Below are 26,842 nucleotides of genomic sequence, written 5' to 3'. Positions count from 1 at the left end.
GAGGGAAAAAGAACAATGATAATCATCTTAGAACTGTTGTCTATGAAATGCATGAAACCTGTTTTCTTTATATTAATAAAAATCAAAAAGAGACCAGGTGGAGAAGAGTGAGCATGCCTCATATTGAACATGCTTAAAGTTGGATTTGTTCTGTCCTTCCAGACTTACTGTAATCATATGCTGCGAATCACAGTGAGTGGATCAACATCCTGGCACAGAGCAGACATCCATTGTCTTTGGGTTGAATGAATAAGTATGATGAATAGAGAACAAAAAGGATGAGTAGAGTCAAAATACGGTTCAATGAGGAATCACACTGGATCCTGCCAAACAGCCAGTGCTAAAGTCACCCCAAGGTCAGTGCAGCAGATGCCCAGACATAAATTCTCTCACTTTTCCAAATTCTTGGGGGAACCAGTAGGTTCCCACAACAACATCCACCTTCAGCTACTCCTTGCCTAATATCTACAGATATGGCACCGGTTAGGTTTCTCCAAGGGCCATTTATCCTGTAAAACTTTACACCAGGCAATGAATGGCAGGCAGGTGGTATGTGGCCCATATGAGGATCCAGGTGGAGGGCCTTAGGAATTGTACAAAGAGGGTCATGGCAGTGCCCAATATGGGTCTGTGTTCAGTTTGGCTGCAAGTTAGAAGAGGATCTTCTCACCAAAGATGATTGTTAATCCAGGGGTTCCCTCCCTACTTCCCTGGTAAACAGAAAACACGGCTGCTAGAAACAGCTGTGGGTACCGAGTCATTATTTGGGCTACTTTATTTCTTCTGGACTTGGAGTTGACAAGCAGGCACATGGAACTACTTGTGGTTCCTAGCACAGACACCAAAACAAGGAAGTGATCCATCACAGTCTCCACTCCCAAGAAATTAAGAGCTGGGTGGAACGCATTAAAGAAACCCCAGCAAATGTACTCCAGCAAATGTACTCTGGCTAAGAAGAGAAGTGAAATTTGCAACCCAGAACAGAATTCTGGTTGTGTCAACAGCAGAACTGGAGCAGGAAGCATTTCATGAAACGTAATTTTTAATTGTCTTTTTGATAGAATAATTGATAAACATCCTTTTCGAGAATAAAAATCCAAATCATTTTTAACTCCATTCCTGGAAGAATTGTCAGATACAGGAATAACGGTAAAGAGGCAGTTTTCTGGGCATGGAGCCCAGGACTCAAACACAGGCACCAGAAAACATCTGGTGTGCCTGATATATAGACACCAATACTGCGCGCGTGTGTGTGTGTGTGTGTGTGTGTGTGTGTGTTTCTCCTCTGCTGAGTCATGGCATTAAAACCTATCTGGAAATAGTCCCATCCTTTTAGCCAACCAGTTTACACACACCCCTTTAGCTCCTCCTTGTTTCAAATGTTATGTTAAGAGGAAGAAGGAAAACAAATTCAAGAGCTGCTCTTAAGCATTTAGAATTTTCTTGTCACACCTATTGCAAGGAGAGATTGATCTGTGGTCTGAAGCAGCCCACATCAAATTTGGTTCTCTTCTTAAAGCATCAACATTACTTGAAACTTTGGATAACATTGGAAGAAGAGTTCACAATTAAAGTGGCCTCTGCAGGAAGCAGGCAGTTGAAAACTGACAATAAAGAGAAAGATGGCAGGCTTGAGTCCCAACCTTCATGAAGACCCTGAAATTGAGCTTTTTGTAAAGGTAAGTTTTTCATCTATCAATAATAATACTATGTAGAGTATATTATTTCTTGGCATTGGCCCTCAGATCCTCAAAAAAAAAATCTCAACATTTGTGCTCGAGGTAGGACAGAACTTTGTAATTATTTTCCTAACAAGCATCCTAGAAGAATGCTTTGGTGTTTGACACTGTCAGATGACAATAGAAAAGCATGTTTCAGCTTCAAAAATCAAGGCGATATTGTGGAAATATGACTAAACTGTAATTTTATTGGATTGCTGTATGAGCTTAGAAAAATTGCTCCTTCCCTCCAGCCCTCCATTCCTTTGTCCAGCTATACAATGAAGTAGCCTGACAAAATGATCATTATGGGATTCCAGTTCTCAGAACTTGTATGAGACAAAGTGTGGAAGAATTGAAGATGGAGGAGAGGGCCAAAGAATGGCGAGCAAACCTACTCCCACACAGGCCACACAGAATTTTCTAAAATTCTCCCACAAAGGGAAAACCTCACAGCAGGGTAACATAGACACTGGGCACACAAAAAAAAAATCCAAGAATCTATATGCCTATTATGTGAGGAGGCATTTTAGAATGCTGTGCTTCCTCTTTTTGGTCAATTTTATAGTTTTTTTTAACATGTCTCAAATTTTCAGAAAAGCACTTTGGAAAGTCCCTAAAACAGGAATAAGAAACATGTGTTTCCATATTGGCTGATCAATCAAAAAACAATTTTTATGTATTATTATTACAATTAGAAATGAAATATTTTCCTAACTCCCTGCTTACATTAAAGCTTTTCTCCTACTGCCTTGTTCTTTCCTAAACATTTAAAATATATTACCTCATCTACCCTAACATCAGCTTCATAATAGCAATATCATAATCAGTAGTGGAGATGGTAGTAGCTATTACTATTTTGTTGCAATTTTTGTTATTACAATATTAGAATATTTTCTTCATCATTCCTAGATAAGTTAACAAAATAGTAAAGTTTAAGTAACTTGCCTCTCAAATATATAACTTTTTAATGGCTTACAAAAACATAAAATAAGGAAATTCCTACATTATTAACTACTTCTTGGTCAATGTAATATTTTTATGAGGACAACAACCTGTGTTTTCAAAATTATAAGAAAGAAATCACCGCATTTTTGCATCACAATGTAATCCAAATAAGTGTTTGCTGGATCATGGGTCTGGATTATAGAAAGTATATGACTGTTCACATATTAGGACATAAATGAACCTTATTTTCCTAACTAGTCTTTTGCACCAACCTATTCCAGAGGTAACATTTCTTCATAGAATAACTAGCGTATCACTTTCATCTAGATAGCTCATTAAATTAAATCAGACATCTAAAATTATTTGTGGGCATTGATCATCATAGATTTCACATTTTTTGTGGGAATCTCAGCAGAAGAAGTTAACAAAACACACATTAGATGAGCAAATGCTGAAGTAAATAGTAATTTTCAGCTGAATGTAACTAATCATTTATTAATTAATCTAGGTAGGCACTATGCTAAGTGATTTACTACTGATTTTTGTGGATACAAGAAGCAAAGCAAAGAGTCATTGAATAGCATTATCTAAATATATATAGCTATTGAATGGCAAAGTTATAATTTCAATTCTTTAAAATAGCCATGTCTAATCTTACACAATTCTTTTCTGTTGGGAAAAGTTTTGGACAGAATTTTCCAGAATTTTATCAGGTGAAATGCTTTAAATGAAAGCTTATCTAATCACATTGACAAAAATTACAAATTTTCTAGAACAACAATGAGTATCATCTATTTTGCTTTGCTTTCATGTGCGTTTCACAGATTTCTAGAAGTTTCATGGAATATTTGGGAAGGAACATAGAGGTTAAGAAGTTTGAAAAATGCTAATGACTAAGTTTTTTGGAGAATTGTTCTTTACCAGTGATACCACATTTATACACTATAGACAATATGATATCTTTATTAAGACTAAATAAGTCTTTTTTCACCGACTCTCTGTGAGTACAATTTTAAAACTCTGTCACAACTTCTCCGAAGTGCCGATCAGGTCCTTACAAGACATTAATCAATCATTTTCTTGTCACAATTAGAATCTATAACACAGTAGCTATGTGTTCCTTACAGTCAGTGAGAACGTTACCTTTAGGCTTTGAATTATCTGAATAAGATTTATATATAGGAATTAAGAACAAAGAATTTTATAAATAAATTTATTTTATCTGAATTCAGACTCATCTTGGTGGATTATTTTCATTTTTAAGTGGAATGTTTTCACTCATAAAATTACAGAATATAGCATTTGTACCAAAGCTTTCTAAAATGTGTGGGGACAGGCCCGCATTACGGCATAGCAGGTAAAGCTGTTCCATACAGTTCCAGTATCCCATCTGAGTGAGATTTGCCGATTGGTGTTCAGGCTTTTCCATTTCTGATCCAACTCACTGCTAAAGGCTTGGAAAAAGTAGCAGAAGATGGCCCAAATGTTTGGGTCACTGACACCTACATGGATGAAGCTCTCACTTCCTGTGTCCTGGCTTTAGCCTGGCCCTGCCCTGGTGGCTGTGGCCATCTGAAGAGCTGATCTCTCTCTATAACTCTGACATTCAAGGAGACAGTGATTTTTTTAATGTGATAGAAAGGGGAAGAGTTGATAATCTCTGAATGTTCAGACCATTTTCAAACTGTGCCAGGACTATCATGAATACTGTCATAAAGACTGATTTCTAAAATCCAGCACAATTATTGCATGGAAGAAAGCTGTATATAGTCTCAGATTTTCTAAGTGTGAAGAGTATGTATTTCATTAACTCCTGACTAGTTGAGCCTCAATTTCCTCAACAGTAAACAAGGATAATAGCCCAATCCTCATTGGGAGGATTAAGTGAAATAAATTTGTAAAGGACAGTGGCTGGTAACATAATAAATGTCAAGTGTTAACTACTGTTGCTTTCTTTATGTTATCAAAAATGCAAAGAGAAAAGGTTGCTTTGGTGAGTTACCACATGCTCTCTTTGCCAGCCAAATATACTTAAAAGCTAAGTAAAATTGTCAATCAGAGTAGGAAATGTTGTGTTAATACTTTAAATCAGCAACATAAACAACAACAGCAAACACACACACACACACACACACACACACACACACACACACACACCCCTTTCCGCTTTCCTGTAAAACTATTGCATTTCCCCAAACCTCATTGTTTGGACTCTCCTTTTGCCAAGTGAGTCCACCCTTCCTGTTATATCTGTTACCAGATTTATTCTTCTTCCTGCCTCCCACTCTAATCATGTTTCCACTTAAAACCCAGTTCTGACTGGATCCTCAGTCTGAATTCTGTTACAAAGGAAATGCAGCTGCCAAGGTTGGTTGGCTCCTCTCATCTCTGTTCATTCTCTGACATCATGAAAGAGGAACAATAAAAATCATTTCCTCTGTCACACTCACTATGAGAGACAGGAAAATTTGTCAAAAAACTGAAACTATTGCCAGCGTTTCTGGAACCTTAATGTTGCTACAAACAGTACAAGAGAGTTCTTGTAAGCGGAACTATGCTTAACAGGCAACAGATTAATGATTAGTAACTAAGTGACTGAGGCAAAGAGGACAAACTTCGTTCAAGACATGAGACATGCCGACAACTTGGACTTCAGAAGCTGGGTAGTGTCCGACAGATGCTAAGCACCAAATAAATGTTAAATCCAGGAATGAGGAAAATAACTACTGCTTCAAAGAAGATAAATGAACTTACTTGGGAAAATTGACAAGAATTCGTGTTAGTGTTGATGTTGAGAGTAAAGCAGAAGGATAATTTCCAATTTTCTGGCTTGGGCAATTAAGTGGCTAGCTGAAAATTGGGCTGCCACTATGAAATATTACAGATGGAATAGTTTGGATGATTGAAATACATTTAAAAACAATTCTTGGAGTTAGAAGTCCAAGAGCAAGATGTCAACATGATGGAGTTCTTGATTTGCCTATGACTGCTTTCTTGTAGATTCATATTGTGACAAAAGAGAGCTCTCTTACACCCTCTTAGAAAGGCACCCCGGCGGCGTGGCCTAGCGGCTAAAGTCCTCACCTTGAAAGCCCCGGGATCCCATATGGGCGCCGGTTCTAATCCCAGCAGCTCCACTTCCCATCCAGCTCCCTGCCTGTGGCCTGGGAAAGCAGTTGAGGACGGCCCAATGCATTGGGACCCTGCACCCGCATGGGAGACCCGGAAGAGGTTCCAGGTTCCCGGCATCGGATCGGTGCACACCGGCCCGTTGCGGCTCACTTGGGGAGTGGATCATCGGACGGAAGATCTTCCTCTCTGTCTCTCCTCCTCTGTGTATATCTGGCTGTAATAAAATGAATAAATCTTTAAAAAAAAAAAGAAAGAAAAAGAAAGGCACTAACATCATAATGAGAACATGGACTAATTATCACCGAAAGGAGTGAACTGCAGGTATCACCCCAAAGGGAGTTAGCTTTAACAATTCCATGAAGAAGGCAGTGCCATTCACAAGACTGGGATACCCAAAGAAAAAGTTGATTGGTTCATGAAGTAAAGACAAGGGATTGAAATTCAGTGTAATATATATCAAGACTGAAGCATCTAAAAACCTAGATCTAGTTTGGATCTTGTGGCACAGTGAGTCGAAATGCTGCCTGGCAGTCGCCTATCCCATACTGCAGCACCTGGTTAAACCCCTAGCACCTCTGCTTCTGATCCAGCTTCCTGTTAATGCATCCTGGGAAGCAGCAGATGATAGCTTAAGTGCTCAGGCCACTGCACTTTTGGCTGTTGATGCCATTTAATGAGTAAGCCACTAAATGGGAATCAGTCTCTATTTCTCTCTTGCTTTCTCCCTCTCCTGTTTTTCTTGTAGATGAAAAGAAACTTGAAAACAATGTTTAAAAGCCTATATCTTTCATGTGAGCACTACGTCAACTGTAATCCTCTCAAGAAGTAGCTACCTTTCCTTTCACATTCCTCTTGTTAAGCCTGAAGTTGAGGTAGGTGTCCTTTAAGTAGCCTTGCCCAGCACTGCTGTTTCCAAATTATTTTACCTTCCACTCCCAGAAGAGTATTAGAGTGTGTTTCATAACATCAAACTGACTACCCACTCACCCTTATTATGGTTATCTTTCAAACCCCTGAGTCACCTCCTTTATCTTTTGAGGATTATTTTTATCTTCTTCAGTACTTCTATAATAATTCTTTATCGTTTTCATATCTACAATGATCATTTTTCAATCCTCTGACATCTGAGATCCTTGATTTTCTCTCCTCCGGGGATATTGCTCTCCATCATCTCTTAAGTACACCCCTTGCATGATCATACCCTCAACTTCATCATTTCAATGTCTGTAATATCTGTATAATACTATTTCCTTATGGTTTTACGTTCTGCTTTTTGCATTTTGTATCTTGGCACACTTTATAAATGTATAGTTTATATAAAAGAAAATATATCTATACTATGTATGCAGTTCAATGACTTCCAATGAATGTAATACACATGTAACCATCGTTCTTGATCAAAATATATATTTGTATTGCTCCTAAAAGTTTGTCTTTACATGGAGACTGAATACATGCTCCTGATGAACACTAGGTCATAGGAAAAGTGAAAGGAGAAGTAAAAAAAAAACTTCTACAAATGAATGAAGAGGGCAATATTACATATCATAAACTTAGAGGGCACACCAAATGCAGTGTTAAAAGGGATGTCTATGGGCCCGGCATGGTAGCCTAGTGGCTGAAGACCTCACCTTGCATGCATCTGGATTCCATCTGTGTGCTGGCATGTGTCCCGGCAGCTCCACTTCCCATCCAGCTTCGTGCCTGTGGTCTGTGAAAGCAGTTGAGGACGGCCCAAAGCCTTGGGACCCTGCACCCACATGGGAGACCTGGAAGAAGCTCTGGGCTTTGGATTGGCTCAGCTCTGGCTGTTGCAGCTGCTTGGGGAGTGAATCGACAGAATGAAGATCTTCCTCTCTGTCTCCCCTCCTCTCTGGATATCTGCCTTTCCAATAAAAATAAATAAATCTTTAAAAAAAAAGTTTGTGTCTTTGCAGTCAATCTTCCCAGCCAACACCCTACTCCCTATCGACAGGCAACAATTGGTCTGCTTTCCACCAGGATAAATTAATTTGCATGCTCTGTAGATGGAATCATACAATATGTACTCTTTGCTTCTGTCTTTTTTTTTTTTTTTTTTTTTTTTTGGAAAGCCGGATATGCAGAGAGGAGGAGAGACAGAGAGGAAGATCTTCCGTCCGATGATCCACTCCCCAAGTGAGCCGCAACGGGCCGGTGCGCACCGATCTGATGCCGGGAACCAGGAACCTCTTCCAGGTCTCCCACACAGGTGCAGTGTCCCAATGCATTGGGCCGTCCTCGACTGCTTTCCCAGGCCACAAGCAGGGAGCTGGATGGGAAGTGGAGCTGCTGGGATTAGAACCGGCGCCCATATGGGATCCCGGGGCTTTCAAGGTGAGGACTTTAGCCGCTAGGCCACGCCGCCAGGCCTTGCTTCTGTCTTAACTCATCATAATTATGTTGAAAATCACCTATGTTGTGTGTATAAGTAGCTTATTCTTTATGTTGCTGAATTATTCCATCATATGGATATATAATAGTTTTTAGCCTTTTAAACAAGAATTTTAAGTAAATGAAAAGAAACTTGAGTTAAAAAGAAAGCTATCTAGGATTTTTTAAAGAGTAATTTTTTTGAGTCACTTACTGGGATGAAACTGAAGCATAATGGGTAAAGTCACTGCTAACACCCACATGGCCACCAATTCAAGTCCCGCCTGCTCTACTTCGGATCCAGCTGCCTGTCAATGCACTTGAGAAAGCAGTAGAGGATAGTCCAAGTGCTTGAGCCTCTGCACCTACATGGGATACCCTGAAGAAGCTCCTGGCTCCTGGCTTCAGACATGTGGCCATTTAGGGAGTGAACCAGAGGGCAGAAGATCAACCTCTATGTGTAGGGATTCCCCTTTGCTGTCCCTTTCCTCCCTACCCACTCTCCCTTTATTTCCCCTCATATTGTTATACTAGTATACTTCTTTAGTAACAATTACAAGTTTAAGTGCATAGTAGAATTTTATGTATAGCTAAAAATAACAAATCTAGTATTATATTGTCAACGTATATTTAATTATTTCATTGGGGATTCTTCTTTCATTTGGGAGTAGAGATGCAGATGGCAATGTAGCTTCACTTGCCTTTGAACTCAGTTTGAATGTCATGTCATCAGGACAGGCCTTCCCTGAAAGACTTCACAGAGAATTTTCTGGGTTCTCCTGTGGCACACTGATAAAGTATGCTTCATTCTTTAAAAACTATCTCTATTTAAAACAAAGCTATTTCAATCACCATACGGTCTCTTACATGTTCTCTGTGATATACAAGATCAATAGATACGTTTCTAAGCATGTGTGTGTGTGTGTGTGTGTGTGTGTGTGTGTGTGTGTGTGTGTACAGGATCTATATAATGAGACAAGTATGCCATGAAGTGGAGATACATTGCAGTATGAATCTCTAGTTCTGAATAAAAGATGGCCTCCCAGGCCTGGCGCCGTAGCCTAGTGGCTAAAGTGCTCGCCTTGCACGCGCCGGGATCCTATTATATAGGTGCCAGTTCCTGTACAAACTGCCCTGCTTCCAATCCAGTTCCTTGCTTGTGGCCTGGGAAAGCAGACAAGGACGGCCCAAAGCCTTGGGACCCTGCAGCCACGTGGGAGATCCGGAAGAAGTTCCTGGCTCCTGGCTTCAGATCAGCGCAGCTACAGCCACTGCAGGAACCTGGGGAGTGAATCAGCAGATAGAAGATCTTCCTCTCTGTCTGTCCTCCTCTCTGTATATCTGACTTTCCAATAAAAATTTTAAAAATCTTTTAAAAAGGATGGACTCCCAATGTAAAGGTTAATATATTTTGACACTAGAATGCTGGACTTTATATCATTGTCTATCTATATCTAAAATGTCACAAAACAGTTAAATAGCAGAATGATGGACTTGTGACTGTTGTTGAGGGACTAAACTATTGTTACAACACAGGGGAAAACAGGAATGGGGAGGGGTTGATGGAGCGTGGAAAGGGAAATCCCTGAGTCTAAGGAACTATATTCTTGAAAAATGAATAATTTTTAAATGTCTTAAACATAATTAGGGAGAATATTTTTATCACAATATCTGATCTTATAATAATGCCTGGAATATGCTTGAAAGTAAGTATTTGGTAAGTGAATTTCTATCAATTTGGTGCATGAATAAAGAATAGAGGTGGATACAGACAGAAAAACATTTAATCAGGATGAAGCAGAGAGGACATATTTCAGGAAATAGGAAACACAGGACAACTGCAGAGGGGTATCTGGAGACTGACCGACACAGGAAATCAGTGGACACAACGGCAATCTGAACTCCACAGTAGCCGGAACTCCACCAGCAAAATAGGTCCGTGTGGCACCCACACCTAACGTCCAACAGGTTCTGACAAGATCAGTGCCCCCAACAACCTAATTATATAGGACACCTGGTGTTTCCCTAATCCTGGGACCTGCTCCAACCAGAAGTGGGAGAAAGGTTGCAGAGACAACAGTGTAGCCTCAGCAGGGTATCACAGGAGGTGGAGAGTGGTGACCCAAGAGCTGGGGCTGTGGAGACCACGGTGGAAGTCTGACATAAGAACCCAGACCTGGAACTCGCTGGAGGTTGTGGCACAAGTGGCTGCAAGCTAAAAGTTGTGTACCAACCGCAATAAGTAAAATCGCATTGTAGACCTGTGGGTGACACAACTTAGAAATCTGCCCCAAGGAGAAGACTCTGCTAACCAGAAGCACAATGAACAAGAGCAAAAGAAGAGACAAAGGCACAATGAATATTACTGAAAACTCCCCTGCAAAGGAGAAAAACCCAATGCCAACCTCAGAGTTCACTGAGGAAGACATCGAGAAAATGGGGCATACAGAATCCATAAGACTCATTTTAAAGATTCTGATCAACAATGAGAAGCTCATGCAAGAGTTCAAGGAATTTAAGGAAGCAACAAAGCAAATCAAGGCTGATAGATCAGAAATGAAGAACACAGTAGAGCAAATTATAAGTACAATGGAGAGTCTCCAAAGTAGAATGAAGCAAGCAGAAGAAAGAATCTCAAAATTAGAAGATATTTCTTGTCATCAGGGGGAAGCAAACAAAAAGCTGGAAGCAGAGCTGGATCAGGCCAAAAAAAGTATTCAAGAATTGAAAAACACTATTAAGAGGCCAAATGTAAGAGTTATGGGAGTCCCAGAAGGTGCAGAAAGAGAAGCTGAGTTTGCAAATGTATTTAATGAAATAATACAGGAAAATTTCCCTAATCTGGAGAAAGAATTGGGAAACAAGATCCAGGAGGGGCACAGAACTCCCAACAGGCTTGATCAAAAGTGATCTTGACCACCACACATGATCATCAAGCTCTCTTCAATTGAACAGGAGGAAAAGATCCTGAAATGTGCATGTGAAAAAAGTCAGTTGACATATAAAGGAATGCCAATTAAGCTCACAGGAGATCTCTCACAGGAAACTCTACAGGCAAGAAGAGAATGGAGTGACATAGTCCAGATTCTAAAAGAAAAAAATTGTCGGCCCACGATAACATATCCAGCAAAGTTTTCTTTCATCTTTGGAAATGAAATAAAATTCTTCCACAGTAAAGAAAAGTCAAAAGAAAATGCCTCCTTCAAATCTGCCCTACAAGGGATACTTCAAGATGTTCTCTTGACAGAGAAGAGGAATAGCACCCACCAAAACCAAAGGCAAACAGCAAGAACATCCCAGTAAAATGACAACAGAAGACTAAACCAATGAACAACCCATTCCTAAAAGGACAGGACCAAAGTACCACCCATACATATTAAACTCTGAATGTCAATGACTTAAGCTCAATCAAATGTCATAGATAAGTAGACTGGATTAAAAAACAAAACCCATCTGTTTATTGTCTGGAGGAGACACTTCAACAAAGATCAGCAGAAACTATATCACATGGGTTTTGTTGTTTTCTGTTAGTTTCATCTCTTCAAAACACTTCCTTCTGATTAAATCATTCGGTGACTCATAGATCATGCAGTGGCAACATTTTCTTCAAGAAGGTTCTTGATTTTTCATTTCTTCAGCTACACATTAGTCACTTAATAGCATGTTATTTAACTTCATGGTGTTGTTAATTTCTTTTTTCTCCTGGATGTTGATTTTGTTTTGTAGCTCTTCATTAAGGGGACATATAGTAGCTGTGTAATGGAGACTGTCATATCTGGTAACATGTCCTTTAACTTCAGGCATTGTAAATTTCTATTTTTCTTTTCATTGTTGATTTTGTATCACAACTTTTCACTTAAGGGAATGTACAGTAGTTGTGTAATGAAGACTGTCATATCTAGTAACATGTCCTTTAACTTCAGGCATTGTAAATTTCTATTTTTCTTTCTATTGTTGATTTTGTATTATGACTTTTCATTTGAGGGGATGTACAGTAGCTGTGAAATGGAGACTAACATCCAGATGTGAGGATATAGTGTGGTATGCATTTCTGCTTCCAGACAAAGATGGACTTACAATGAAACTGTTCACTGTATCTTGACAATAGGATGCTGGACTCTCTGCCATCGTCCATGCCCACAATGATGGACATATGACTGAGTATGAAGAACTATATGTTAGTAATGATATAGAGGAACTAGATGGGGAGAGGGAACTGGGGAGGGGATAAGGGAATATGAAACTGTATTATAAAATAATAACTATAATAATAAAATGTATATCAAAAAGAATAGAGGTGAAAAAATAAATTCAACGCATGTAAAATTTTAAAGCAGAAAAGTGTGCTGTATTCAAAATATAGGAAAAAGATTTTTTTATTTTCCAAAATATTCAAAACATAAACATGATACATATTTTCAGGGTACAATGTGATGTTTTGATTCATGTGTAATGTAAAATCAGGGTAAGTATCTGAAGCATTTAATATTTATAGTGAAAATGGGCAAAACCCTTTCTTCTATTTTTCCTTAAAGGCAAGTGTATGTTATCTATAATATCTATAATATCTACTAGAGATATGATCGTATTTATATAATATGCAATAGAACCTCTGAACTTCTTTTCCTGCTTATTATTATTATAATTTTATGATACAGTTCCATAGATCCTGGGATTTCCCTAACCTCCCTCCCTTAATTCCCTGCCCCCTACTGATTTCTCCTATATCATTACTAACATATAGTTCTTCATACTCAGTCATATGTCCATCATTGCGGGCATGGACAATGGCAGAGAGTCCAGAATCCTTTTGTCAAGATATAGTAAACAGTTTCATTGGGATTCCATCTTTGATCTGGAAGTAGAGATGCATACTGCATTGTATCCTCACATCTGGATATGTTAGTCTCCATTACACAGCTACTGTACATCCCCTCAAATGAAAAGTCACAACACAAAATCCAACAACAGGAAGAAAAAAAGAAATTAAAAACACCATGAAGTTAAATAACATGCTATTGAATGACTAATGTGTCGCTGAAGAAATGTAAAAGGAAGTAAAAAATGCTCTTGGAGAAAATGATGCTACAATATGACCCATGACTCAGTAAAGAATTTAATATGAGAAAAAAACAGTTTTGAAGAAATGAAACTCAAAGCAAAACATCAAAATGCATGAAATATACTTTCCACTGATCTTTGTTGGTATGATGTCGCTCCTGCAGGCAATAGATACACGGGTTATTGAGGGTTTAAAGCCTTTTACAATCAGGATTAATATGAGTAGGTAATAATTTGGTCCTGTCATTTAGCAATGGATTGCTCTTTGATTTATTGTTCTTTTATTATTTTACTGGCATGTTCTTCACATTTGCGTTTGGATTTAGTGGATACTATTCCTTTTTTCAATCAAGAGAACATCTTTAAGTATCATTTGTAATGCAGCTTGGAAAGAGGCATATTGTTTTAATTTTAGTGTGGAGGAATTTTATTTCATCTTCAAAGACAAAGGAAAGGTTTGCTGGGTACATTATTGTGGGCCGACCTTTTTTTAATTTTAGAATCTGGGATATGTCATTCCATTCTCTTCTGGCCGTTAGAGTTTCCTGTGAGAGGTCAGCTGTGAATTTAACTGTCATTCCTCTATATGTCAATCGATTTTTTTCAAAGCACATTAAAGGATCATATATATTTTTTTCATGTTTGATAGAAGAGAGCTTGATTATCACGTGTCGTGGTAAAGATCACTTTTAGTCAATCCTGTAGGGAGTTCTGTGCCCCTCCTGTATTCTGTTTCCCAATTCTTTCTCCAGATTAGGGAACTTTTCTTTTATTATTTCATTAAATATATTTTTAAACCTAGCTTCTCTTTTTGTGTCTTCTGGAACTTCTGCAACCCTTACATTTGGCATTTTAATAGTGTCTCTTAATTCTAGAATATTATTTTTTAGCTTGATCCAGTTCTGCTTCTAGCTTTTTGATTGTTTCCCCATGGTGACAAGAAATATCTTCTAATTTTGAGATTCTTTCTTCTGCCTCTTTCATTCTATTATTGAGACTTTCCACTGAATCTTTAATTTGTTCTATTGCATCCTTCACTTCCAATAATAATTCAGCTTGATTTTGTTTCAGTGTTGCTGTTTCCTGTGTGACATACTCCTTAAATTCCTTGCACTCCTGTATGTGCTTCTCGTTGTTGATAAGAAGCTTTATAACAAGTGTTTTGAATTCTGTATCCCCCATTTTCTCGATGTCTTCCTCAACGAACTCCGAGGTTGGCAAAGGCTTTTGCTCCTTTGCAGGAGTCTTCAGTAATATCCATGGTGCCTTTGTCTCTTCGTTTGCTCTTGGTCATTGCACTTCTGGTTAGCAGAGTCTTCTCCTTGGCGCAGGTTTCTAAGCTGTGTCACCTACAAGTCTGCAATTTGACTTTACTTATTGTGGTTGGTACATGGCGTTTGTTTGCAGTCTTTTGTGCCACTCCCTCCAGAGAGTTTCAGGTGTGGGCTCTTACGTTAGTCTTCCAGCATGAACCCAACTCCTGGCTCACCACTCTTCACCTCCTGGGATCCTGTGCTTGGGGTTGCACTGTTTGTATAACCTTTCTCCCACTTCCAGTCCATGCAGTTGTCAGGATTAGAGAGACATCCAGGAGTCCTAAATAGCTAGGTTGTTGTTGGTGCTGATCTTGCCAAAACCTGCTGGCCATTAAGTCTGAGAGCCACTCAGACCTCTATTTTGAGTTGTAAGGTGGCAAAGTCAGTATTATTTTTGATGTGGGACCAGTGCTATGCACTGAGCTCAGTGAGTTCACTCCCAGCTCAGCTCATGCACAGCACACTGCTGTCCCTGCAGTCTCAAAGCCTTTGCCACACTGTACAAAGTGGTGCTTGATGTGCTACTACTAGAGTTCTGGATCTGCTGGCTATGAAGTCTCAGGGCTACTTAGACCTATTTTTGGAGGAACCTATAGGATGCCACATTGTTGCAATTCACTGAGTCTGAATGAGTTTGCTCCTAGCTTAGCGCATGAGTGGGCCTGTCCCATAGCCTTGCAGGTCCAACTTGCCCTGCCAGAATGCCAGTTCAAGTCCTAGCTGCTCTTATTCTGATTCATGTCTCTGCAAATGCACCCAAGAATGCAGCAGAAGATGGGCCAAGCATGTGGTCACATTGAAATCATGTGGACAACACATAAGTGTTACCAGGCTTCTGGCTTTGACTTGGCCATTGAGTCCATTTGCAGAATGAACCAGTGTATGAAAAACATTTCTCTCTCTGTCTCTCTTTCATAGCTCCCTGTCACACTGTGCCTGGCAAATAAATAAAATAAATCTTTAAAAAACACAACAGAACACTTTCTTAGTAAAACAACATAAGAAAATAAGAATTTTTATCATGATGTATTTAACCATATCAGAAAAATCATACTGCAAAGGAAAGAAGATGATTTTATGCAAGTTTAAATTTTCATAAGACATACATTTAAATTACACATATCATCATAAACTATTACTGTTAGTATAATAATAATTTTTCTGCACCTATTATGATGGCTCAATGGCTAAAGTCTTTACCTTGCAAGTACCGGGATTCCATATGAGCATCAGTTCCTATCCCAGCTGCTCCACTTCAAATCCAGCTCTGGCCTGGGAAAGCAGTAGAGGACCTCCTAAGGCCTTGGGACCTTGCACCTGCATTGGAGACCCAGTAAAAGCTCCTGGATCCTGCCTTTGGATCAGCTCAAGTCTGGCTCTTGCATCCAGTTGTGGAGTGAGCCAGTTGGTAGAAGGTCTGTCTCTTCTCTCTGTAAATTTGCCTTTCCAATAAAAATAAACAAATCCTTTTAAAAGAATATTTTTTTAATTAATAAGGAAAAAAGGCAAGAACAAATAATTCACAAAAGAAAGAAAGAAGGTAATCAATGGAATATGGAAAGACACTTTCCAGAAAGACAATTATACAGGATCTATTGAAAAAAAATGTGTGTACTTTTTACACAATATTCTCTCAATTTTAATACTTGTTTGTATTTATTTGAAAGACAGAGGCACAGAGAGAGAGAGAGGAGTTGAAGGGAGGAAGGGAGGGAAACACAGATTTTTCATCTGCTGGTTTACTCCCCAAATAAGTACAACTCCCAAAGCCTGGAGTCAAGAACTTCATCAGGCTTTCTCATGTAGGTGCAGAGACTCAAGAATGTTGTGCTTTTCCAGGCCATTAGCAGAGATCTGGATTAGAAGTGCAGCAGTTAAGACTCAAATTAAGTCCATATGGGATCCCAATGTAGCAGGAAGAAGCTTAACCTATTACATCACAATATAATGGTTCCTTTGCATTTTTATTTTATTTTCCTTTGCATTTTTATTTTAATTTTTGATGCTAAAGATACAATTTCAGAGGTAGAACAAGCTATATTTCCCATAAAACTTTGTTGTTAAAGTATTTAGAGTGAGAAGTTTTGGGATACTCTAAATACCCACCAATAGGGAGATGATTATATAAATTCTAATAATGCAAAATTTAAAATATTATTGTGCTCAGGACACTTGTAGTTTTGTGTTATTAATTCATTAGATCTCTATGGCCATGATGATGATCTCTATGTCTATGATGATGTTGAGACTTCTAATTTCGTCTCCAGCAGTTAGCTCATTTTCAAGTAGGCACTCAGTACATATTTGTTGAATAAATGAATAAGCTGAGGCCTGTCTTTTTCTTAACAGGCTGGTAGTGATGGGGAAAGTATTGGAAACTGTCCTTTTTGCCAACGACTTTTCATGATCCTCTGGCTTAAAGGAGTTAAATTCAATGTGACTACTGTTGACATGACCAGGTAAGAAAAATCATTACTTGTAAAACACCGGGGATTGAGATATCATCAAACAGCAATACAGTGTCAGTGTTTGTATAATGTGTGCTTTATCTAGAGGATTAACTTTCCTTATTTTCTAATAATTACAGAAAACCTGAAGAACTTAAGGATTTAGCACCAGGTACCAATCCTCCATTTCTGGTGTATAACAAGGAATTGAAAACAGACTTCATTAAAATTGAAGAGTTTTTAGAACAGACGCTGATCCCTCCAAGGTACAGCATTTTACAGGATATTGTTTTACTTAAGATATTCTGGTACATTGACCTATTTATTGCATTTTCAGGATTCTTATTAATTAAAAAGTGCAAGGATTTCTGGATCTACATATCACGCAATGCACATGCATAAACTCCCAACTACAACTTCAAATACATGAAATTGATATATGTGTTTCACATTAGTTTTTGATACACAGCATATTTTTAAACTAGAAAGAAATTTTTCTGTGTTCTGTAAGTGGAGAAGGATCCTGCAGTGAGATAAGAGTGAGGGGATTGGGCACTAACACTGTATAACATGTGCTAACTGGTCACAACTGGGCCTTAACACCACTGATGGAATGAGAGCAGAACATACTCAGCACAGGGCTAGAGGCCAGGAATTACAAAGTTCATGGAAAATCAAATTAAAATACAAGTTATTTTGGAGCAAAAACAACTTTAAAACCAGGCATAAAAGAGGCATTTTCTGCTGTTTAATAAATTATCACAACCTCTTTGCCTTAAAAGCAATATTCATGCATTATCTGACAACTTCAAGGCCTTAATGGAGTCCTCTGTTCAAAATCTCACAAAACTGCAATGGAAGGTCAGTTAAGGATGCATTTCTCATCTGGAGTTCAAGATCCTCCTCAAGGCTGTATGATGAAAAAATAAAAGTGAAAAAAATCCAAAAAAAAAATAATAAAATAAACTAGCAAGTGATCCAGATATTGGAGTTGGCTAAAAGGAATGTTTATATAACTGTAACTATAGTTGATATATTCAGTAAAAGGATGGAGACAAAAAAAAAAAAAAAAAAAAAAAAAACAACCCAGAAGTAAAGATAGAAACTTTGGGGGCCAGATAAAACCATCACCAGCAATGCTACCATCCCATATGGGCACTGGTTCATGGCTGGGCTTACATTTCAGTTCTCCAGTGATGCCCCTGGGAAGGCAATAAAAGATGGCCCAAGTCCTTGAGTCCCTGACACCCACATGAGCAATCTGGACAAATTTCTTGGCTCCTGGCTTCTGCCTATTCCAGCCCTGGAGGTTGCAGACATTTGGGGAGTGAACCCATAGATAGAGTCTCTCTCTCTCTCTGATGTCTGTGCTTATTCATCCTTTCAAATAAATCAAATAAATTTTATTTTTTAAAAGATTTATTTATTTTTATTGGAAAGGCATATTTTCAGAAAAAAAATGGAAGACAGAAAGATTTTTCATCTGCTGGTTCACTCTCCAAGTGGTTGCAATGGCCGGAGCTGAGCTGATCCAAAGCCAGAAGCCAGGAGCTTCTTCCAGGTCTCTCATGCGGGTGCAGGGTCCCAAGGCTTTGGGCCGTCCTCCACTGCTTTCCCAGGCCACAAGCAGGGAGCTGGATGGGAAGTGGAGCAGGTAGAACATGAACCAGCACCCATATCGGATCCCAGCACTTGCAAGATGAGAATTTAGCCACAGAGCCATCATGCTGGGCCTCCAAATAAATAAATGTTTTTAAAAATTATCCCATGGTGATATTAACAGTATCTCAGAACTATAAAAACCACTTGAGCAGAACCTTCAGAACATGCTCCTCAACAGGGACCCTGGGATGATATCGGGTGACTGAGGCAGTTGGGGAGGTTGGGTGTAGCTTCTCCCTTGTATCCTACTCCCGCCCCCTGGTACAGGAACAAGAAAAATATGTGCAAACAATGGTCTCAACCACTATCCCCTGACTCTTAACCCTTCCAACCCTGATAGACTACGTAAGCATCGTCAAAAATAAAATTTTTAAAAATTATTCCCAAAAGACCAATGTAAAAAAGCTGCCCAAACAGAAAAATATAGAATAAGATAGCAGATCAAACCTGAAAAAGTGAAGTTACCGCATCAAATGTAGATATAATGGATTAAATATTAACTGTTAAAAGATTAAAATAATTGAAGTGGATACAAAACCCAAAAACCAAATATATGCTGTTTATAAGTGAATTGCCTTAAAAATACAGAAAAGGTAAAAAAAAATTAAATGGAAAAAGATATACAATGAAAACATTAGCTTAAAAAAATCTGGCTGGGCCCAATGCAATAACTCAATAGCTAAATCCTCACCTTGCACACACTGGGATCCCATATGTGTGCTGGTTCATGTCCTAGCAGCTCCACTTCCCATCCAGCTCCCTGCTTATGGCCTGGGAAAGCAGGGAAGGACGGCCCAAATCATTGAGAGCCTGCATCCACATGGGAGACCCAGAAGAAGCTCCTGGCTCCTGGCTGCAGATCGACTCATCTCCTGCCTTTGCAGCCGCTTAGGAAGTGAACCAGTGGATGAAGATCTTATTCTCTTTATCTCCTTCTCTCTGTATATCTGACTGTTTTTAAACTTCAATTTTTTTTTTAATTTTATCTTTGATGATGCTTACATAGTTGATTAGGGTGGGAAGGGTCAAGGGTTAGAAAAAAGTGGGTGAGACCATTGTTTCCACATTCTTTTTTTGTCTTCCTATATCTAGGGGAAGGGGGAAATAAGGGGAGATGCAACACCCAGTCTCACAACTGCTTCAGTACCCGGGGATGGTGGACAGCCACCCGATGCCATCCCCGGGTCCCCAATGTGGGGCAAGCTCTGAGGGACCTGCTCAAGAGGTTTTGATAGTTCAATAGTTCTGAAATGCTGCCAATCTTGCCCCTCCAAGCATGATGAAATCCCTCCATGATCCACTGGCTAACAGAGTCCATCCTAGAGTCTCCATTTGCCCAAATATTCACTGTCAACTCTTGGCTGAGGTAGTTGATCCATTTGTTCTGTCCTCTGTCATTTGTTATGGTACCAGGTGTCCTCTGCAGGCTCCAATGTGCTGCCATATCCTCCATGTGCCCCTGAATATGCTGCCCACTGTTCCGTCTAAGCTCTGGGGAGGCCCAGCTCTGACACATGCATTCCATGGTCAGACCATGGAACCTGCAATTTACTACATGGTTGGAGCTCTAAGTCCAGTGGTTCAGTTGGGGGGGGGGGATCCCCAAAGAAACCTCATTTGAGATGATCCCAAACCTGATTCTTGTGTGTACTTGAGCCAAGGTCTGACTCAGACTGTTGCCCACATCAGCCTATCACACACTGGTGGTTGCAATTGCTCAATCAGTTCTGCCTCCAGCCCCATCTCCTACACAAACCAATGGGTGTTGGAACTCAGCCCAATCCTGCCCACCACACACTCAGCATTCACATAAACCAGCGGGAGCTACAGTATGAGGCATAGATTCCACCACCCACCAAGCCCACTCCCTGCCCTCGTTCCCATGCTTGCCAGTATATACGCCAGACTGGTTCAGTCTGTCCCAGAATCCATTCAGTGCTCATACATGTCATTGGGCATTGAAGCCTAGTTCAGCCCTAACAGCCCCTCTATCCAGCCCACACTCATGTCAGTGGCTGCCACTCTGTCTAGCCATGCCCGCCCCTAGCCCTGGTTATCTTGCTCACCAGTCAGAGTGGCAATCCAAGGGAGAGGTGCCCAGTTTCCCTACTGGCCCCACTCTCACTTCTGGATCTTGCACTCTCCAGGTGGTTCTACAGTTTAGCTTGACAGAATTTGTGCCCCAGTGCCAGCACCTGCCAGCTGATGCTGCAGCAAAGACACACCAACCCCCACCCACTCTGGCTTATGCATGCACCATTGCAAACAGTCAGCCCAACCTGGTTGTCCCCCATACAGCTTACATGCAGGCCAACAGGTGCTGTCAGCCCGGTCTGCCCCCGAGCCCAGCTCTCACACTCCCCAGTAGGAGTAGTGGCTCAGCAGGGGAGCCCCTCGCAGCCCCCCTACTGGGTTCTCACCCCTCCCCAGGTTTCACATGTGCTGGTTTGCTCTGAGGCCCAGTCTGGCATGGCCCGCCCCAGGTTGGCATTTGCCAGTGGGTGCTGAAGCCTGGCCTGGCCCTCCCTGTTCCAGCTCACACTGGTGAAGGCTACAGTTTAGTCCAGCCCAGCCAGCCTCCAGTTCCAGCCCTAATGTGAAATGGTTGCTATTGCGGCCTGATCCAGCTTGACCACACCTCATTCTGGTCCTTGGCTCTGCCACAAGGTGATATGAATTAGCCCAGCCTGGCTCACCCCAGACCTGAGTCGAAGGTAAGCCAATGCGTACTATAACCTGGCCTGTTCTGGGCTGTTCCCTTTGTTGGTTCTCATGGTAACCTGCAGGGCTGTGTCCCAACAGAGGAGTTCCCCAAGTTTCTCCATCAGAACCTCTCCCAATCCATGGGATCTTGTGCACACTGGTGGGTCCATGGCCAGCCCTACTTAGTCCACCTCCTGTCCTAGCAGGAACAGTAGCCTTTCCTGACTGGCCCACACCCATTCCAGTTCTTACTGTTGGGTATTACAACCCAGCCAAGGCTGGTCCACACCCAGACACAGCTCACGTGTGGCTCAGCTGGGGCAGAAACCTAGCCTAGCCCATCCTACACCTATGCTGGTTCTCACAAGCACCAGTGGGTGGTGGAATCTATGCCTCACACTGATACAGTTAACACAAGTTTGGCATTAACTAGGTGCAGAATGCCTCCAGATAGTGGCTGCTTTTCTCCCAGTAGTGTAACACTGGCCTAGATACAAGGAAGCCTAGGCAGTAGAAAAGAATCATAATCTTAAATCCGATCACCATTAAAATGTAAATATCTGTAGTCACTAAAAGGACAAAAAGATCCATGATAACATCAAGAGATTTTAATATATATTTCTGATAGAAAATGCAAAAAAATGGTAACAATGCAGATCTTAGCTGGGTTTAATTGGTTTTCATAAAGTATTGAATAGAATGATTGGAAAACTTCATTTGCAAGTGATAATGAAATATTTAACAAATGTGGTGATCAACTAGGTCAAAGAGCTTTCATATGCAAAAGTGTCTGCTAAAATAAATCTTTTCCTTATAAGGTGTTTGGGCTCAGGCATTATAGCAAGAAAAATGCTGACTTTTGTACATATACATAGTGAGCTAGTTGCTACAGTCAATCAAGTTGACATTATTCATCAGGTCACACAGCTGCCTTTTTTGTATGTGGTAAGAACATCTAAAAATCTACTCTCAGCAAATTCTCAATGTATGATACTATTATTACCCGTAGTCCTCACAATATAAATTGCTTACATAGCTCTAGATTTATTCATCCCACATAACTGTAAGTTAGTGCGCCTTTGTCTGCATCACCACCCCTGATAATCACTGTTCTAGTCTCTGTTTCTATGTGGTTGAGTCTTATAGATTCCACATGCAATGAGACTGTGCAGCGTCTTTACTTCTGTGTCTAGCTTGTTTCATTTACCATACTGTCCTTTGGAAGGCTTGTCTGTGTTGTTGCAAATGGCAGGATATCTGTCTATTTAAAGTTTTAACACCATATGGCATATATATAAATTCTTTATCCATTCATATGTCAATGGACAGTTAGGGTGATTCCATAGCACAGCCTTCGTCAATAATGCTGCAGCAAGCATGGAAGTGCAGATGTTTCTGTGAGGTACTGGGTTTTTGCTAACACAACTTTTTGTATATGTAATCATGTGCATTTTCTTAATTACTGTAGTGAATTGTATTATCACATTATTTCTAAGTTATGATAAATGAGTTTGTATTACTAAGTGAGTGATAACTTGGTTATATTTTCCCATCATTTCTGTCCTAATCTTTACTCTTCCATTTATTTTTTAAGTTACAATATTTGAAGTCATGTTTTTCATATTTTTCTCTGAACATGCATTACATTACTAAAACATGTTTTTCCAAATAGGCTTTTAAGGGAGCTTAAATACCATATGAAACAACATGTCTATAGGCAAATGGTCTTTGAATTCTAGACAACTGATTATCTACTGAACTTGAGAAATTTAAGTATTATGAAATTCAGAAAATGATTAAGTATTTCTGCTAGCCGACTTCTGAGAAACTTCAATTTCCAGCATATTTCTCTTAGATTTCCATTCTCAGTATAGTAAACTTAAAGCACCTGGTCTCTGGGACTGATGTGGTGGTATAATAGGCTAATCCTCCAGCTTCAAGCACCACAATCCCATACGAGTGCGTGTTCATTTCCCAGCTGCCTGCTTGTGTCCTGAAAAATCGGTAGAGGATGGCCCAAAGCCTTGGGATCCTGCACACATGTTAGAGACCTGGAATAAACTCCTGGCTTTGGATCTGCCCACTTTAATGTTGCGGCTATTTGTGGAGTGAATCCACAGATCAAAGATCTTTCCCTCTTGTAACTCTTCCAAGCAAAATAGACAATAAATCTTCAAAAAAATCTAGACTCCGTCGTGTTTTGCATAAATGATAGTCCACCTGTGTTTCTTTTTAAGGTATCCTCACCTGAGTCCCAAGTATAAGGAGTCCTTTGATGTGGGCTGTAATCTCTTTGCCAAGTTTTCTGCGTACATTAAGAATACTCAGAAGGAGGCAAATAAAAGTAAGATATCCTTAAATCTTTTTGTCACTTGCTCACTCTCATTCAGCTACAGCAGGATTTTTTTTTCTGATATAGAACATATTACTAATTCTTTGTTCTCTACTTTGAAATTCCCTTCCATTAAAGTTTATAAGATTCAGAACTCAAGAATCAATGCAATAATTTACCAATTTAGCTCAATTAATACATTGACATGCTAACTAACTGGTGCTAACTAACTGGGGAACTATGTATCTTTAAGGGTTCTTAAAACATAGTACCTCCTGTGTCTGATAAATAGTATTGTACAGATGTAGAATCCTCCAAGTCATGAGAACTTTATTTCCTATTCCACTTTCAGTATTGGATCACATACATATTTTGTATCTTTCTTTGACTTTACTACCAAGGCACACCCCAAGAAAGAATTCACAATGTTTTTACTCCCGATTTCGTCTGATTCTGTTTCATCAGTGGATAGTTGAAGAGCTAATTAAGTAATGTGCATACAAGGTCTAAAAGTATAAAAAGCATATTGAGAAAACAACATTTAAAAGTAAACCTGTGACTTCAATTGCCTCAGATTTTGAAAAATCTCTGCTCAGAGAATTTAAGCGCCTTGATGACTACTTAAACACACCACTCTTGGATGAAATTGATCCAGACAGTGATGAGGAATTCACAGTTTCCAGAAGATTATTCCTGGATGGGGATCAGATGACTCTGGCTGACTGCAGCTTGTTACCCAAATTGAACATTATTAAAGTAAGTATAGGTTACAGGAGTCAACAGCCTAATGCATTTTGAATACGTTGTCTCTTTCCTGAGTCTCGTAGTTTTCTACTGTTTTGTGTACAAAATAAGGATAACAATTTTATGTATTTCACAGAATTATTGAGACAATTTAATAAATCAAAATACAATACAATTAGAACAAAACCTTCCATCATAGTAAGTGATAAATCTTATTAAATAAAGCAAACACAGAACTTGCTCTCTGTGTTCTTTGCTAGACATAAAGAAATATACTCTTAGTGGGGAAAAGAATATGTGCTCTTTCTGTGTGTTCCTCTAAAAGATATCAATATGAACATGATGGCAAGTATATAGGTTTGCTTGCATTTATAGGGAAATGCATTAAAATGGTAAATCCAAGAATCATCAAATTTATTGTGTGTACTATATTATTGTGTGAAATCTCTTCAATGACCTTGGCTTTAGAGTAAGCATGTATGTTACTGATGTCTTTTATCCCCAATGTCTTTTTCCTCTTCTTCCCCTAAAATCCTAGGTTGCTGCCAAGAAATACCGTGACTTTGACATTCCAACAGAATTCTCAGGAGTCTGGCGCTATCTCCACAATGCATATGCCCGTGAAGAATTTACCCACACATGTCCTGAAGACAAAGAAATTGAAAATACCTATGCAGGTGTAGCTAAACAAAACAGTTAGGACAGCTCAAAAATGAAAAATAATCTTTCTTTATTTTTAGATCTTCATCATATTAGAAAGGTTTGTGGATTTAATAATGTGGGAAATAGTTTCCTTTCTCCAACTCTAATGGGAAGAAAAATGTGTTTCCTGTGTCTAGTTAGTCATAGCAATATGTCTGGTGTGCACTTTAGAGATCTTTATATTTTTGCCTCATTTTCTTTCTTTTTTGATAGTTAACTATTGCAGTATTGAGAGACATAGAAAGCATCAAATTCCTCGCTCTTTCCTTGAATTCTTAGAAGGCATAATGTACAAATTAAATACATGTGTGATGTTATAGACAATGTAAGTAAAGCCACAGTGTCTAATTATTCCTTAGAAATATTTCAATCTAAAACTTTAAAACAATTTTACCTTTTATTGTTATTATTTAAATATATATGTGTATGTCTGATATGAAAAATAAAATTAGCATATAAGAGAGGGAGATTTTAAGAATAGTGATTTTCAAAATCAGCTGATTCTTATTTTCCCAGTACTCACATGGCAGACATGGATTGAATACCCAGCTTCTAGCTTCATCCTGGTCCAGACCCAGTCCCAGCTCTTGTAGGCATTTGAGATGTAAACCAGCAGATGGAAAATCTATTGTCTTTCAAGTGGAAATAGATAAATGTGAAAAATAGAAAAAACAGTATCAGAAGAAAATATATGACAAGGTTACAAAGTTAGTTAAAGTCTTCATTCATACAAATAAAAAGGAAATTTAGAAATTTGGCTGACTAGCCAGTGGATTCTGGAGAGATTTCATTGTGCTTGCAATGCCGAGAATGGCAGCAACTCAGAACTGTTGAACTATCAAAACCACTTGAGCAGGACCCTCGGAGCATGCCCCACATCAGGGACCTGGGATGGCTGGGATGGCTGGGTGGGGCTTCTCCCTTTACCTCCCCCCCCTTACCCCAGATACAGAAAAAAATAATAATATGGAAACAATGGTCTTATCCACTTTCCTATAGCCCTTGACCATTTGTGTCCTAATCAACTATGTAAACATTATCAAAATAAAAAAAATTACAAAACCTGAAAAGAGAGAAATTTGCCTGACTGAAAGTCATTGCTGTACATAAAATGATAAGGTACATGGTCCTTAGAAAATAATCACAATGTGTTCTATGGAATTTAAAATGTTACATTACTATATATGTTCAAAGATGAACCAAGCAGAAATGTATACTCAAAAAAAAAAAAAAACCTGAAATATTAGATTATTACAGTCTTGGGACAAAGAATGGAGTTTGATCAAATTTAAACAGGTTCAAAGAAAAGTAAGGCACTGATTAAAGCCATAGACATAGAAATGTCCCCAAGTACTGTCCTTGAAAACCATAAAACCAAAATAAATGTGTAGTGTAGTGTCACCTCTTTGTTGATCTGAGAATCTGCACCTGTAGCTGATGGTGGGATGTGACTTCTGTGAACAGCTCAGATTCTTTCATCTTCACTAAAGTGATTTCTGGAAGCACAGGGGCTTTTTTAGGATTTTCTTTTATTTTAAAAAGCAAAGCGCTAAGAAGCATGCTAATCCCTTGATATGCTTAAGAAGTACTTGACCAGCCAGTGTTATAGGAGGCAGTGTTTTCCTACAGGGAGTTGGGAAGTATCTGAACAGAGACGCCAACACTATGGAGTCCCTGCAAGGTGCT

General features: G+C 39.3%; 1 protein-coding gene across 2 annotated transcripts; it reads left to right on the top strand.

The window, feature by feature from the left end:
- The first annotated feature begins 1,402 nt into the window (after positions 1-1,402).
- On the top strand, positions 1,403-25,265 carry CLIC2 (chloride intracellular channel 2). Of its 2 annotated transcripts, XM_004598916.3 has the most exons (6): positions 1,425-1,679; positions 16,916-17,025; positions 17,154-17,279; positions 23,616-23,722; positions 24,285-24,466; positions 24,993-25,265. In XM_004598916.3, exons 1-6 carry the CDS (start codon positions 1,623-1,625, stop codon positions 25,152-25,154), a joined length of 744 nt encoding a protein of 247 aa, XP_004598973.2. In that variant the 5' UTR covers positions 1,425-1,622; the 3' UTR covers positions 25,155-25,265. The 2 variants fall into 2 exon arrangements, with proteins under 2 accessions (XP_058514522.1, XP_004598973.2); XM_058658539.1 differs by lacking the exon at positions 17,154-17,279 and having other exon boundaries at positions 1,403-1,679.
- Positions 25,266-26,842: the final 1,577 nt, after the last annotated feature.

Source organism: Ochotona princeps, chromosome X (assembly GCF_030435755.1).
Source record: "Ochotona princeps isolate mOchPri1 chromosome X, mOchPri1.hap1, whole genome shotgun sequence".
Lineage (NCBI taxonomy): Eukaryota > Metazoa > Chordata > Mammalia > Lagomorpha > Ochotonidae > Ochotona > Ochotona princeps.
Note: the sequence above shows the minus strand (reverse complement) of the source record. Positions and strands in the feature narration are given on the sequence as shown.